The sequence below is a fragment of the Anopheles arabiensis genome, chromosome 2 (genome assembly GCF_016920715.1).
Source record: "Anopheles arabiensis isolate DONGOLA chromosome 2, AaraD3, whole genome shotgun sequence".
NCBI classification, from domain to species: Eukaryota; Metazoa; Arthropoda; class Insecta; order Diptera; family Culicidae; genus Anopheles; species Anopheles arabiensis.
Window position 1 is genome coordinate 4,002,655 of NC_053517.1, and position 16,350 is coordinate 4,019,004.

At 49.4% G+C, this 16,350-nt stretch overlaps 2 protein-coding genes across 4 annotated transcripts; both read right to left on the minus strand.

The window, feature by feature from the left end:
* Positions 1–222: 222 nt before the first annotated feature.
* On the minus strand, positions 223–1,701 carry LOC120904982 (eukaryotic translation initiation factor 6). The gene is made up of 3 exons (XM_040315572.1): positions 1,440–1,701; positions 574–1,194; positions 223–498 (listed from the first exon to the last, which is right to left on the minus strand). The coding sequence occupies exons 1-3, from the start codon at positions 1,544–1,546 to the stop codon at positions 489–491; spliced, it is 738 nt and encodes a 245-aa protein (XP_040171506.1). The 5' UTR covers positions 1,547–1,701; the 3' UTR covers positions 223–488.
* A 435-nt stretch (positions 1,702–2,136) lies between these two features.
* Positions 2,137–15,422, minus strand: LOC120908503 (laminin subunit beta-1). 3 transcript variants are annotated; one of them, XM_040319533.1, is made up of 17 exons: positions 15,290–15,422; positions 13,803–14,002; positions 11,819–11,932; positions 11,686–11,739; positions 9,807–10,065; positions 8,492–9,171; positions 7,743–8,428; positions 7,642–7,662; positions 6,960–7,566; positions 5,573–6,537; positions 5,398–5,494; positions 4,353–5,329; positions 3,938–4,290; positions 3,724–3,865; positions 3,462–3,650; positions 3,237–3,381; positions 2,137–3,164 (listed from the first exon to the last, which is right to left on the minus strand). In XM_040319533.1, exons 3-17 carry the CDS (start codon positions 11,877–11,879, stop codon positions 3,028–3,030), a joined length of 5,373 nt encoding a protein of 1,790 aa, XP_040175467.1. In that variant the 5' UTR covers positions 11,880–11,932; positions 13,803–14,002; positions 15,290–15,422; the 3' UTR covers positions 2,137–3,027. The 3 variants fall into 3 exon arrangements, with proteins under 3 accessions (XP_040175467.1, XP_040175468.1, XP_040175470.1); XM_040319534.1 differs by having other exon boundaries at positions 15,286–15,398; XM_040319536.1 differs by lacking the exons at positions 13,803–14,002; positions 15,290–15,422 and adding an exon at positions 12,268–12,344.
* Positions 15,423–16,350: the final 928 nt, after the last annotated feature.

Genomic DNA, 16,350 nt, shown 5'->3' on the forward strand with positions numbered 1-16,350 from the left:
TTAATCGCGGGAACCAGATAATGCGCTACTATTTACGCTCACTTTTGAAGTTGGGTCACGTATCAGATGTATTTTCATATAACTAATTGTTCGATATAATGATGATTTTCAAAATAAAACGTATATATATTGTTTTTCAAAAACACAAGAGTCCGTTCAATTTCGCCATCGCCATTGTACATTTGGGGAGGTGATAAGGGGGTAGTAAAAATCAAAGTTCGATTATTGGGGAAATTGTTGCGACGGAACAATACGGTTATATTGTTATGTATCATGGAGCCATACCACCGGTTAGAGGTTTGTACAATCTTTTTGTAGCACTTTGCTTTCTTTGTTAGAATATTACCATACCATACCAACGACTCCATACACTGCTCATCCCCCGGACATGGAAAACGATCGACACAAATGACTGCGTCAAGATCTTTACCCTTCCAAACACGCTCACAGTATTTACGAATCCTTGAAACGTCCAGCTACAGACTGGCTTACGACATCCTGGAAAGGAAAGAAGGTAAATCGTTTTAATAGACTGTTCAGACATGAAACAGGAAGGTTGCTCCAGATGCTTACGCTTCAATCAGGGATGCTCGGAGGTTGCTGGTGACATTGGAAGGTTGCGCTTCGTTCAGCTTGAATACGCTCTCCACCACGGATAGCTCGGTCGAGGTAGTGCTTGTACCACAGAATGCACACCAATCGTTCACCACCATACCGGCGGCAAGCACCTCACAGCCCCGGTTCACCGTACCGGCCACTAGTGGAATTTGTAGAAGCGACGCCAACTCGTCCAGCTCCTGGCTGGGCGTCTTGGGATGTACGAGCCCACCCTGATTGCTTAGCACGGAGTACGCACCGACGAGCACATTGTTAGCCACGGTCTGACGGAACACTTCCACGCCCAGAGTATCCACAATAATCTCCTCCGTCTCGCGATCAATGTCCGGATGGACCAGGGCGACATAGTCATTGCAAGCGATCACGTTGCCCAGAGCCGACAGTCGCTCCTCGACGCGATGGATTTTCACTGAATCCGGCAAGGAATTTCGCAAGTGCTGCAGTTCCACATCTGTCGTACTGTTCGGCACTACCAGTCCATTCTTGTTGCCCACCGACAGTCGACCGATGATTCTACATCCGGCTATGCTGGTATGAACCACTGGAATAACGTCTGCCAACTCCGACTCAAACACGCTGAAAGGGACCGCGAAGCGAGAAGCATGATTAGAATGAAAGCGAAGCACTCCCGACCAGAGCAGCTTGTTTATGTCAACACGTGCCATCGTACATAACCTCCAAAAGTGATACGCAACTAAATTCTAGTAGGCCGTACATAGCGCTAGTGCTTTATATTGGCATCTCGATTGCACATCAACAAATTGTGCCCCTTTTAGTGAACAGCTCATCAAAATAATTCATCCGCAACACGAATAGTTTACCTGTAGAATGCCTCTGAACCTCCGATCGCAACAAGGCAGTATGAGTTGGTAAGTTTGCTGAACACACCGATATCGTCATTATTCTCAAACTCTGCACGCAAAGCCATGATTGCTGTTGATGTATATGCTGTCTTGTAGCTGTGGAACAATAGTTAGCACACAACAATTACGATTTCAAGCGAAATATTAACAAATTTGGAACCGACACGCAGTTTCGTGTTTCGCGATGCCGGAGAGCGAGCAATGTTTTCAATGTTTACAACAATTTTGACAGCTCGCGGTGGGATGAAGGTTGGCCAAGATTTATACAAACATGTGCTTTGCCGAACGTCATTTTGAAAAGACGTTGTCAAGTTCGTTACGCAAATTTCACCACTTCCCTTTCCTTTTTTGGTTCAATACAAGGTTCAAGCTCTTTTTATTTCCTGTGTGAGGACTTGTCATGCATTTATATATGTTTAGAAAATGCAAACATGAGGCATGTATTTGAACAAAGCCAAATATTGAACAGAACACCGCTTTCACAAGAATACCACAGTTGATTGAACACAACGCAACTGTGGTAATTGCTTTTCTATTCAAAATTCAACACGTGGTCTACGTTAAAGCGAATTTCGTATTTCTTGCCGTATGTAAGATTGTAAATCGCGTAATACTTGCCTTTTTTCTTCCATGATGGATGAGACCCGCATACACATCAGTTAAAACATTGAAGATATTTATTATTTACGACGAACAGACTTGCGTACAATTTAGGTGTTATTGGTTCCACTTAAAATCAGGGTTAAAAACGAGCATTTTAAAACACTACATTGTATGGCGATTTGCGATAGGTACGAGCGACCATACCTATTTGCTGTCAAGTTGTTGAAATATTGAAGGAACCTACAATCTAGTTCCGTTTTGATACTTTTCCTATCGTCTATTGCTATTTTCGAGACTATTTCCTTTTCGAGAATTGCGACACCAGCTTTGTATGGTTTCGGTGTGAGTGTGACCATCAAAGGTGCACCATTAACTAATACACTATTCTTTTAAAAATGAAAACGTGGAGGCTGTAGGAAAAACGTTTTAAATGCACTGGATGTGTCTCAATGGGGCTCGAGGGTACTGGCAAACCCCTCGGCTTCGCTTACGGCTAGAACATTCCTTACAAATCTTAAATTACACACCTCGTGGTTGTTAGTGACGAGCCCTAACAAGAATCTAATACGGGGCTGGAAATCAAAAGTTATTAGCAACTACAGGATAAACGAACACCAAGGGAAAAACTCTCTCTCTTTCTCTTTATCGCCACCGGTTCAAACTTAAAAGAACACTTCTATTTTTCGCATATTCGTATTGTGTTTTGTTTCCTTTCTCTTTGTTTTTGGCACGAAGATTATCTAGTTTTCTGTCTTCTCGCAAGACTCTTTCATACTTTTCCGATACTACGAAAGAAGTATCGTAAAGCGTAGTACTTCTTTGCTCTAGGTGTATTTCTAGAATAATTGTTCGTAAAAAACCCCCTCTCTTGCTACAATTTTCGGCTGTGAACACATAGTAATTGCTTAATTATTGCGGAAAGCAGGCTGGAATCTTCGACACATTATGTGCACTGACGATAGCGCTCCGCATTGGTCTGAATCGTCTGCAGGTAGAACGTGATCTTTCCGGTAAGATCGTTCAGCTCAGCTTCCAGATTCTGGATTTCCTTTTCGTTCGATTTGTAGATATCGTCCATACCTTTACAGTGTAAGAGAAAAGTACAAATTGGTTGAGCATGCTCTTCAGATCGCTTCCTATTCCATTACTTACTCTGCAGAGCTGACAGCTGAGTGGTCGTGTCGACGGTAATTTTGGAGGCACGGTTCAGCAAGTTTTGTGCACGCTCCCGGGCACTCTCGGAACGCCGAGCCTGTGCCGTGAGTGACTCGTTTGCGGTCTTGAAATCGTTTTTAAGCTAAATAGGCAGAATCAAAAAAAATATCACCATATTAGAATACAATTCAGTGTGTTAAAATGCTTGAGTTGCTTGAGTACCTGTGTTGCACGTTCGTGCGCATTGTTAGCAGAGTCCTTAACGTCTTCGGCCTGTTTGTTGATGTCCTTGGCGTCTAGCTCATTGCGAATGTTGTCCTTCTGGAGCTGCTCAAGGCGCGACTGCAGCGCTAGCACCGCATTAGCCGTCGAGTTGGCACGCTTCTGTGCCTCTTCCGTTTCCTTGTCAATCTGAAATCAAATGACAAATATTAGCATAACAGTTCGGTTCACACACGCACACACACATCGACAGTCTACAAACCTCCTCCAGATCGATCTTGGCCGAAGCAATGTCCGCATTTGCTTGCTTGATCGATTGGCGTGCCTTTTTCTGCGCATCGTCCGCATCGTCCAGAGCACGTGTAATGTTTAACACGCCCGCTAACACCTTTTCTGCGCGTTCCCTGATAAAAAGAGCAAAAATCACAACCGTTTAGCAAGCAAAACTACGTTCGAGTTGTTGCACAAACGCTTACTTTTTATCCAGCGCATCAGACTTGAGCATCTCCACGCGTCGCAGATCGTTCTCCGTGTTGCGGATGATCGATTCCACGTTTACCAGGTGAGATACCGCATCCTGAATCTTCTGTGCAAGATCATCGATCTGTTCGGGATCGAGCTGCAGTGTGTAGCTCATCACCTGCTCGATAAGTTCGCGCATTTCACCCGGCGACGCCGTTGTGTTTTCGATCATGTCCGTCAGCTTGACAACCAGTATGTTCGCACGATCGATCAGATCCTTCGTGTCCTCGAGATGAGCTTGAGTTTCGTCGTGCGTTCGCTTCGCTTTCTTGTACGACTCCGAAGCATTGGCTTTCGCTTGCGACATCTAACAAACCAGAGTGGAAAGGTAAGAATTTTATCCCGCGCAGCTGCATCACTCATACTTACCGAACGTAGAATATCATCCGCCAGCTCCTCCTTCTCCTTAATGTTCTGCTCGGTCTTCTTCGCAAAGTCTAGTGCCTTCTCGGACAGTGTCAACGCACCATTCTCGCACCGCAGCCCGCCACATCCATTCTTACAGCCCGCACCGCCGCAGAACTCATCGCACGGATCGCCATGCCGATCGCAGATGCGCTGGTTCAGATCCGGCATGTTGCCGTTCAGATCGTTCAGCTCCTCCTGGTACTTTAGGAAGGCAGCCTCGTTGTTCTCGTGGTTGCGCACTACGTCGGCCTGATTTTTGTTGATCAGATGCTCTGCCCGCCGGCAGTAGTTCTCCGCCCGGCTGTTGATCGCCGTGATGTTCATGTTCGTTTCACCCAGCATGCTCACGCGGTACCAGGCGTCGCGGGTCAGATTCAACGCACCTTCGATGTTGCCCTCCTGCAGCTTCGTCGCATTGTCCTTCAGGTAGTTGGTCATCTGCTTCACGTCGTCCGCCCGACGGCCCAGATTAACGATCTCGATGTTGGCGAGCTTAATGTTCGAGTCTGTCTCTTGCAGCTTCCGTTCTGATTCCTCCAGGTTGTGCAGCGATTCCTGCAGATGGTTGCGAATACGGTCAATCTCGCCGCCAATCGCTTCGATCTCCCGATCCGAGATGGTGTTATTCAGCAGGCCCTCGATTTGGGCGATCTTCTTCGACATGGAATCGAACTCCTTCTTGTATGCACCGGTGGCACCAAGCTTCTTGATCGTTTTCGCCTCCTCAATCGTACGATCCGTTTCGTTGCGCAACCCGTCCAGAATCATGTCCCAGTTGTCGAAGCACTCGCCGCATGGTTCGCAGTACGGAGCTTGGCCGAGATAGCCTCGATCGCACTGATCGCACTTGTAACCGCCAATGCCAGACTTACAGGCACACTTGCCGGTGGTGCGGTCGCACTGTTGAGTTGCAGAACCGTATGCATTACATTCACAAGCTGTAAGAGAACCCCAACACATGATGTAAATCAACCTTCTGTACAATTTACTTTCAGCATATACATACGTTTGCATTCCACGTTCGGATCGCCCCAGAAGTAAGCCTCACACTGATTACACTGCCGTCCACCAAAGCCAGGTTTGCACGAGCACTGACCATCGTACTGTGAAAGGAAATTATCGCTATTAGTATCTCCATCTCCTTCCAACCTCCTCTTACTCCTACTCTAACGACAACCTACCGGATTACACTGCTCACTAAGCGCCCCGACCGGATCACAATCGCACGCCTCGCATCCTTCGCCGCTAGCAATCTTCCAGTGGTTTTCGATACACTCGTCACAGTACTGTCCCTTCACATTGCGCAGGCACGGACACTGGCCCGTGTACCGGTCGCAGTGCTGTATCGTTTGGTTCGTTCCGAGCAGGTTACAATCGCAAGCCCGACAGTCCTGCCGCAGCGCATCACCATAGAAACCATCGCGACAGTACTCGCAATGGTCGCCCTCCGTGTTGTACAGACACTGCAGACATTTGCCCGACTTCGAATCGCAGTTACCCGGGCGCTTCGGATCGACATTGTTGCTACAGTCGCACGACTGGCACTGGCCGCCCGGTTTCTCCGGATTGCCGTAGTAATTGTCCGCGCACACGTCACACCGCGCGCCGGAATAGCCTTCCTCGCACGAGCAGATCACATCGTTCGTCGAAGGATGCAGATAGCACTCGTTCGCGTACGAATGGCCCGACGCAACCGTGTCCGGGCAGCGGCACGGTCGGCAACCAATCGACGAGCCGAGCAACGGATTGCCATAGTACCCGTCGACGCAGCGATCACACTTCCAGCCCTGCGTAAAGTCCTGACAGTGGAGACACTCGCCCGTCTTCGAGTTACACGTCGGTGTGTGGCCGTTGCACTCGCAAATCTGACAGTTGGGGAAGTTCCAAAAGCCCGGCTGGCACTGGTCACACTCCCGGCCGTACGTGTTCGGATGGCAGTTACACTGACCCGTAATCAGGTCGCAGTCGTTGTCCTTCGACCCGATGCTGTTACAGTCACAGGCCTTGCAGCCCTCCGGTCCGAAGCCGTACGTGCCCGGAGCACACCGGTCGCACTGCCGTCCCACAACGTTCGTCTTGCACGTACAGAAACCTCCAGATTCGGCACACTTCTTGCTCTTCGAACCGGTCGGATTACACTCGCAAGCTGGAATAGAAACGAACAACCATTAGCACAACGATCACAGAGTCGACCAACGCTTCAATTCTAACAAGGTTCGAGCTCCACTTCTCCGGGATTAATATCTTGACTGAGACAGCTCTGCAAAAGCCCTAGCAATACTCCTGAGTGCAGGAGAAACACAATAGCCAACGGCTTGAAATGAACCATCTTTCCGTGCACACCTATGCAAAGGTGCGGCTCAAGGCAGTGTCAACAAACGGTCAGTCAGTCTAATTCTAGCTCGCTGTCGAAACATTAATCAGCCAATGCCGTCCACTACTAGTGAACCGCTCAGATAAGATACCACGGCCTTCGTGGAACGCACCGCTGATTACGCACACAGCTGATTGATAGCAACATCCCTTGCATGCACCAAACTAGCATGCTAAACATCTTTTCATACTTACGCATGGCACCGTTGTTGATGTACACACTGATCGTTTTCAGCAGATCCTTGCACTCTTCCGGCGCGTTCAGGATGTAGTTCACGTCGTAGTACGTGTGGTTGCATCCCAGATTGACGTACTCGCGGTGCCGCACCTCGGCTTGGTGCGAACCCTGCATGATCGGTGTGATTTCGATGCGCGGTATCAGCACGATGGAGTCGATCAGTATCTGGGCCGTCGGATTATCGTCGTACGGTTCGTGCCGCTGGAAGGACACGATGAACTTGTACGTCTTGCCACTCTCTAGACAGATGTCGTGCAGGGCGATGGCGCTCGTTTCGTACTCGGACAGTGTTGTGGTGATGTCGCGCTCGTAGCTCGGGTGTGAGTTGGCGCACGGACCCTCCGGGTCGTACACTTCCGGCCGGATCACCGTCATGCGCACGTTCTCCCAGTCGCCCTTCATCTGCGGCTGGTAGCGCACCATCACGTCGTAGTTCATCGTCTTCGGTATGTCGTCCACGGTGAACTTCAGCACGGTACCTTCGGACGCTCGAATGAATCCGGGCCCGGTGAAGTCCGCATCACGATCGTTTGCCCGTTCACGCACAACAACCGAACAGTTTTGCTGTGGATGGAAGGTACATGAGGGTGTAAATGGTTAAAGAAACATATGGTGATGTGACTGTTGTCCAGAACTTACCCCTCCACCGGATTCACAGAACTAAAACAAAAAGAAACAGGAACAAAACGAACAATCATTAGATGCTGATACCTCAGATATTCAACTTCGCTTTCACTTACAGTTGATGGAACCTCCGCCTCCAGGATACGGTGCAACGTGGGAATGAAGTAGTGCTGCTTCGGCTCACTGCAATCGCGTCCCTGCATGTGCGGCCGGCATCGACACTGTCCCGTAATCACGTCGCAGCTATTGTCCAGCGATCCTCCCGGATGACAGCTGCACGGCGTACAGCCCTCCAAACTGTCCGACAGTCCGTACGTCTCCGGCATACACTGGTTGCAGTCGCGCCCGGTCACCAACCGCTTACAGATACACTCCCCAGTGTACACGTTGCAGCCCGAGTTGTTCACCGTGCCGAGCGTGTTGCACGTACACGGCTGGCAACCGTCCGGATTATGCTCGTCAAAGTTCCAGAACCCTTCGCGACAGTGGTCGCACCGACGGCCGTTCACATTGCGCTTGCAGTGACACGCACCGGCCACGATGCCGTTCTCCTCGTCCGCGATCGAGTCACAGATGCCATCGTCCAGCGAGCCACGTGGATCACAGTCGCACGGTTTGCACACGTACGGGCTCTGGATGTCTTCGTTCGGATCGCGATAGAAGAACGGCGCACACTCCTCGCAGTGGTAGCCTTGCGTGTTGTGCTGACAGTTGTCGCACACGCCGCCACTTACCCGTCCCGAGTGCTCATACACGGCCTGGTCAAAGTGGCAGCTCGTCGCATGGTTGTTACAGTTACACTCTGGAAGGCAGAAACAAATCGATTAAAAGTCATTCAAAAAGAAAGCTCTAACAGCCATCATACTTTTACAAGCGTTCGTCTGCTTGCCAAGGGCCGGCTTCCAGGGCAGATCGTTGAAGAAGTCCTCACACTCCTCGCAGTTCAAGCCCTTCGTGTTGTGCGTGCACTCGCACCGGCCGTGCACCATGTCCACCGTGTTCCGGACGCCCTCGAGCGGCAGGCAGCGCGATGCATGGCCGTAGCACGAGCACGAACCACGCACGATCATGTTCGAGATGGCGTAGTAGTACTTCTCCTGTATCTCGTCCCGATCGTCCAGCAGGTTGTCGCCGAGCGAGTGCAGCTTCGTGAAGTTGACGCGCAGATTCGTCATCTTCAGCATGTTCTGCACGTGCTCGGCGTACGGGTTCTCGATGTTCATGTTCGGCGGCAGCACCCGGTAGATAACCTCACCGTTCTTCGACGGCTCGACGCCCGAGTACCGATGGTCGCAGATCACGTCGGTAATGTTCCGCGCTACCAGCGGAGCATGCGGGAACGACTCGCGGCAGCTATGGGCAAAGTATTTGTACACGTGCCAGGTTTTGCCGAAATCGTACGATCGCTCGATCAGCATCGCCGCCGGACGGAACGTCGCGAACACGATGATCAGATGGGTAAAGTGAAACTCTGCCTCGAGGTCCAGCTGAATGGTAACGTTTTCACGCCCATTCTCCGACTGCCACCAGGTTTGCTCGACCGTGCTGAGGAGGGGAGGAAGCACATTGGAGTTAGTATTGAAAATATTGTCACAAGACGAACAGCTTAGCTTTGAAGGAAACTATTTCTAAATGCATCCATTTCCTGACATCATCCTCCTTTGCTTGGGCGTCCACGAACGGATGACGTAACATTACCAGCCACTCGGTACGTATTATTATTTGTGCATGATCCATACAAACTACCAACAAAATCAATCGATCGCGTACGTACGCGCACCAGACCGACAACAGATGTGCGGATCGGCCGATGGTTTTTAGTCATCGTTAAATTTTGACAACTGCTCCGGCTCCGTTTGCTCGCACTGCCCGGACGAGGACGGATGCTGGCCGACTGTTTGTATGCCTAACATTTATTTGCACACCATGTTTGCCGTTCGTGGGCAGTGTTTGTTTATCCCCAGCCGAAGCCGGGGCTGTGTGAAACCAAAAACAAACTCTCCGATACATTCTATCTTATCTTGGTTGCGCTGCTGCACATGCTGCAATCGCGTAATGTTTCGCGCAAAAGGTCCAGCAAAACAAAACAAAACCTCTAAAATCACACACTTCCCTTCAAAGTAAATGTCCACAAGCGGGATGATGTCATGAGGAGGAGTTCATCGCGGCTTCATACCTACCCCGGTTGCATTTTGTAGATGATCTGACCGATCCGATGGTTGCGCATCGGATCGTTCTCCGTCTCGCGGCGCGTGTCGCAAAGGAAGCATTTCTTCTCCTCCAGATGGGACACGATGCAGTAACGTTCCGGTCGTACCGTGCCGCAGGTGGACGACGCTTCCAGCCGGTTCTCACGCCCTATCAGCAGGTTGCCCGTAGCCGGATAGCACGAGCTCTGCTCACACGGATGGACACGATGGATCGGTGGTCTGCTGGCTACTGTTAGGAGTTGACGACATCAGTTATCAGACCAAGAGGGAGAACGGGGAGAGAGAGAGGCAAAAACGATAGCGAGAGAGAGAGGGGATGTTATAGCGATGATTTTGAATGAAAAACGAAACACAGTTAAATATAGATCAACCAGATCCCAAGGAAACCATTCACCCAAACCCAAGCGCTGGGACGGAGATAGGGAGCGCACATGTTGCAGACATGTGTAGGAAGAGTAGGCATGAACGAGAAACAACATACACCACGCAACGGGAAAAGTACGGAACTCTGGAAGCACGTTCTGTAAACAAACGCTCCTCCGCTACGAGGCGGCTCCGGGAGGAGTTTATCTTTGCTTGCAGAAGGCAGAAACATTCGGAAGATGCAGAACGCAAGCGGTTTGGAATGGGCAGATGCGACTAAGGCAGGAATTGGATAATATAAGCACTGGTACACACCATACCACCAAGTCACCAAGGTTAGCTGGAGTCGAACGAACGATCTTTGCGGATTACGAACGACCAAAGCGTGCTCTACAGAGTCTAATGATATATCCAACTGTGCTGCCCAATTGTGCATTGGCTCTGATTTGATGAGTGTAATTTTGGGAGCAGCTAACGACCGGTTGGCAAGCACACGCAGCAGATTAGTGGAGTTTACATGTTACGGGAGATGCTATGGAACTTCAGCCGTCGTCGGGTCGGGGCAGATAGAGCTGTGATCATTCCACTTTTTTAGGAGGATTCAAAACCTATGACGTAAGCAGGTGCGCTTGAAGGCCATCATTAGAAGGTTTCAGACGGGGAGAGAATCTATTGCTCAGGATCAGGAGATAACGAGGACATCGGACCCGTCACACACACACACAGTTCAACGGAGGTTTGACAGTGCGATATTCCAGGTCATAATTCTGGAGATGTTTGGGATTGGAGGAGCCCATATGTGAAGCGGTAATTAGATAACCTCCTGCACGATGTTGCTGCTGCTGCTGCTGCCAGGGGCCACTGAATCGATGATGCTGCATGGTACGATACTGTTCCGATTCATACATCCGACGACGATGATGTTGATGATTCGCACGGGACGAGAACTTCTCGTCCAGCTCGGCATCGTCCAACCCTGCCGGAACGAAACTGCCCGGCGGATAGAAGATCGAGTTGTACTTGTTGTAATTGATGTGATTGTTAATCATGCCCGTGTACTGGAGGTTTGGGAACGATTCGCCCGCTGTCGGTTCATCCTCGTCGGTGAACTCCATCGAATCCCCATCATCGATCGGTTGCTGATCGCCACGCAGCACTGGCTCCGGATGGGTCGGATGGGTGGGGACAGAGATGCTGTCTGATACAGCTACAGCTACCACGGAAGGAACTGCTTAAACACAGCGGGACGGTGTTCCGTCGTCGTGCAATTTGGGTAATGATGAGGTGAGATGAGAGTTACGTGCATTATTATCTTAAGAGCTATTTATGGGTGCATTCCAATGATTGTGAATGGGCTTCAACCGGAAAGAACTCATGCTTCAGTGGTTAGACACAACACACAAATGACGCCCTGAGTGAGTAGTTGTAGTCGAAAGGACTCCGAACTCATTAATGCATTAATCCTATCCATTTTGTTAATACTTACATCGATCTCTACCATATGCTGGTCGGCGCTGTGCATTGCTACTTAAGATTAGACCTGGGGAAGTGCGAAAAAAAAACAACGTTCATTAGCTTCAATTTCGGAAAGGGATTCTCACACCCGACGGCATACTTACTATGGAAAATAAATAAATTAATAACTACGTATGCTAAACATGACGATCCTAGTTTGGCCATCGCTGCCGCGGCCAGCTATACATGGGTAGGAACGTTAATATAACGTTCCTAATCTGGAATGGAAAAAAGAGTGGCAAAAACACACACACAGTATTACTTTTCCTGAATCTTGCTCCGATAATCCCATTTTTCTAATTGTAAACCACGATTCATGTTCTTCCTTTATGAAAAAGCCCCATTAGTTGAGAGACGACCACTCCGGCGCACCCATGCACCACCCTCCTGTAAAGCGATAGTGAGCCTTCTCGCGTTCGTATCCGGCCCTGATAAGAAAAGCCCCGTTGTTCTGATGCTGCCCGACGCGCATGTGAAAGAACAGTTCCCTGTTTCCATTGGCCGGCCGCGCCAGCCGGAGTCGACGTCAGATCTCGCACGGTTCCCGACCCACCACAGATAATGGCAGTACAGCACCAGCAAGACGCAAACGACCAACACACTTCCTTCACGCGGCAAAGCGCACACAGTACAGAGTGGTGGTTCGTGAGGCACTAATTCCGGCCCCGGGGGCAGTCGGAGCACATGGCGATCGGTCGGCGATACTACTGCCCCGACTTGTTGTTGGTTGTTTGGTTGTGGCAGAAGAGTGTGAGATATTTGTTCGTTCTACTACCCTCCTCCGATATGCGCCCGCGTTAGTCCGTTGAACCTTCCCGCTGAAACTACATACGCTGGTGCGAGATAAATGGCTGCTGTTTGCTGAATGTTTCTTTATCGAAGGGGGGGGACATTCCCACCACCACCCTGAAAGAAGTGGTGTTTGAGAGGAAGTAGAATCGCGTATGAATTACACAGAACAAGCCCCAAGAAATGTCTTGGAATTACCAAAAAGTTATTCCACGAAAAAAAAGGGATCTAAAGTGCAGATGTGCTGAAGAATGCACAATGAACCAACCACACGAAGTGTTTACGCCTTTTCTGAAATGTGCTAATCACGTACAGGACAGGTTGAAGACGAAAATTTGCCATATTTGCTTCGAATGGGGTCTTTCAATTAGCAGTGCACGAACGCTCCAACTCCTTCAAGTCCAACGGGAGAGCATTCCTGCACAGTTTGCAACATACTAAAACTGGGCTAATGTTTCCCCTGCCATAAACAGCCCTTCATTCATTATCTACAATAGTTATCACAAGGGTAATAGCGTCAAACCCCAACAGCAGCAAGCAAGTGAAGATCTCGCTTTCATTCGCAATGGAATCCAGTGAAATGGCGTAAATGTGTTGAATGAAGCGACAACGTTGCAGCGCAACACTTTTGCATCGTATGCATTTTTAATGAGCTTCCCTGGACGGTTCCTCCCCCCCCCCACGCCTTCTCCCTCAATTCATTCCTGGGTCGGTTACAGTTGGGCACAAATGTACAACACCAATCAGTGAGGAGCTCCCGGCAGATTCCTATCGCCACTTTACCGCACCGACACGGCAAGACTTTATATCAATTAAAAGTGCACGAGGAGCTCATTGGTTGCTTAATGGGAATGAGAAACGGTGCTACCAACCAGCAAGGTCGGCAAGGGAACGGGATAAGAAGGTGTTATCACTCTTGCTGCGATCACGTCATCAGTTAGGTTCGGAAACGGTTCTATTGAGCGAACGTCGACATTTTGCCAACATGTGGCAACGGATCGGTCAGAACCGTACACGTGTTTGACATCAGGAACTGATCTTTCTTCTCTTTTGAAGCAAAATCTCACGGGGGAAAGCAAACATTCTTCCAAGCATCGGTCCCGTTTTATGCTTCGCACAAAGGTCCCAAAAAGGGCAAAACAAACAAGTTTGTTCTGCAGAACGACCACGTTTCCCCATAAAAGGGTTTCGTTCGGTTGCTCGGTAGGTAGCGCTGTTGCAGTGGAAAGAATTACTATATACTACCACCTACGATCAATGAGGTGATCGATCGTCGGCCAGAATGAGGCGTTTGCTTACCGTTCAGCATGCAATGGTGTACCAGCTACTCATAGGTAGTTGGAGCAGGTCCACCGATCTTCACACTGCACAGGATGGTACAAAATTTCGTCACAAGGCACAGGTAATTTTCCACAATCCCCCACAAGCAGGTTTTATAAGCCCTTTCAAGCCCGGATTTTCGACACTACACTTCACTTGACACAATGTTGTTGCGGTTGCTGCAAAAAGATTAACACACGATGTTAAAATTATTAAATATGCACACTTTAACGATCACAAAAATTCGCTCTTTTTCAAAGCACCGCAGTGCACTCTGCACACACTGCTGCAAACTGCAAATGACTGCTGCACACAGACTTTTAGCTAAACGCTGCACAATTTGCCGACACACGTGTGAGGTCAGCGAATTGACCGCAGTCTCGCGGTCGCACAGGCTTGCTGGCAAGCATAAAAATAAACATAAAAAGCACTGCCTTTAGATGATCGTGAGGTTTGCGTCGATCGCGGTTTGTGTCTTCACTGCACACACGTATCCAAAAATGCATCCACACACACACACACACACACACAAACACACATTGGGCCCCTTACACGGACGGCGAACGAATCCCTATCTTGTAACTTTCCCAGTGTTTTCGGAATGGAGCGCCCGCGACTGGCTGGGGACCATCTGGTGCGTGTGTGTGGCACGGCACGGCGCGCTTGTGGAATCCGCTGATGCCACCAATGCGCCGCCACCGCCACACAACACATTTGTATTAGTGGCTGGTTGCAGCCGAAGATCAACACCGAATTCGTCGCCGTCGTCGTCGCTGGGGCATAAAGTCGTTCTTGCTCGAGTGGAATACAAAACATAAAACACTGCACCGCGACAGCATAACTTTTCCCCATGCGCGTGTGCGCGAGAGCGAGAAGGAATGCGCGCGGACGATGAAAGATGGATTCGGGAAATGCAGCCGTGATTTTGGTCGCTTCGCCCCATCTCCCTCTAACCAATGCAGTGCGCTTGGTAGGCTCATCCACTTCATCTCACTTGAAAATCTCACTCGTTCGTGCGGTGTCTCACTCGCACGCACTCGCCACCTCCGCTGCCCAGCCTGCTGCGATCCCGTGTGTATGCAGAAAGTGTGTGTATGTGTGTTTTTTTCACGTTGTTTTTCTCTCCTTCCTATTACAGTACTGCCACCGTCGAGCTGTTTGTGTTGCCAGACTTTTAGGAAAAGAAGCAAAATCGCATCGCTGTTACGGGCACATCACTGAATCACAGAAAGACTCCACGCACCACCAAACGCTTTATCTGACACTCTTCTAAAGCAGCCAAGACACAGCACACCGCTGGGTTTGTTCGATCGCAAACACCTCTCTTTCTTCTTCGCCAGCTCTTCAACACTTGACACCGCGAAATGGAGAATTCACATCCGATTTTTCACAACTGCAGTTTCCATGATGTCAGAACGGCAACCATAGGACCACGGGCAGAAGAAGGGTTGCCTCCACACACCTACCAAAGCGAAGGAACCACCGTCCACGGAACGCACCAGCGCGTCTCCAACTGTCCGACGTGCACGATCTACGCGAGACGTTTCAGCTATGATGCGTGAGCAGAGCATAAAGTCCACTCAAGCCTCGCGATCCGCCTTGCAAGACGTGCCTGCAAGAGTGGGTCGAGCAGCGCGCGCTCTCTCTCTCACTCTCGCTGCTGCTGCTATGGGTAGAAGATCTGCTCGCCGATCGACACGCTGTGGTGGTGTGCGTGATGGTTGCCATGGCGCACAAGCAGACACACTGGAAGAGCGCAGCACACAGGGTTGAACATTACATGAAAAAGAAAAACTCAAATCTTGTCCAACCTGTTTAATCGGTCCATTGTGCCTCGTTCAGCAATTTCACGCCTTTACGAAATCTAGAAACTCACACCAGCGTGCAGAATTTTCTTATCACACGCTCGAGAGCCGGCGGAAAGTGAATAGAACGTATAGAAAGTTTCCTGCTTCCTTCTTCTTGGGCCATCGCAACTTATCAGCTTCGTTGCGTACTGGCCTGCCGTGGAGCGTACTTTGTAGTGGCTGTTGAGACGGAGAGGAGTTGGCTAGTGGAGTTGGCGTCCGCAGCATAAGTCAACATTGCCCTCTAACCGATAACCCCTTATAGCGACGAAGACCGGGTGTGTTTAAAGCGTTCTACTTATTTTTTTTTCGCCAGACAAATTCCTCCCTGTACCGAGTGGCAGGTGAAGTCTGGCAGGGTGCTAGTATTTTTTGATTTTTAATTTTCAGTATTTCAGTATTATTGTTCTAAGTATAGTAGATTCATTAAAGAGCATACATAGTAAAATAAGCTGACAAAACCAACAAATTCACGCACAAGTCTTTTGGTAGCAGGATTTTGACTGGCCTAATAATAGTGTCATTGTTTTACGATTACTTCATCATCCGCATACGTCACCATGACTTGATAACCTTTGTACAATCAAATCGGTACAAAAAAAAACTATCTCCAACTCTTTGCTGCGTTGTCATTCAAACTTCTTATGATTAGACTTAATTTTTACAATTTCGGAGCGTCT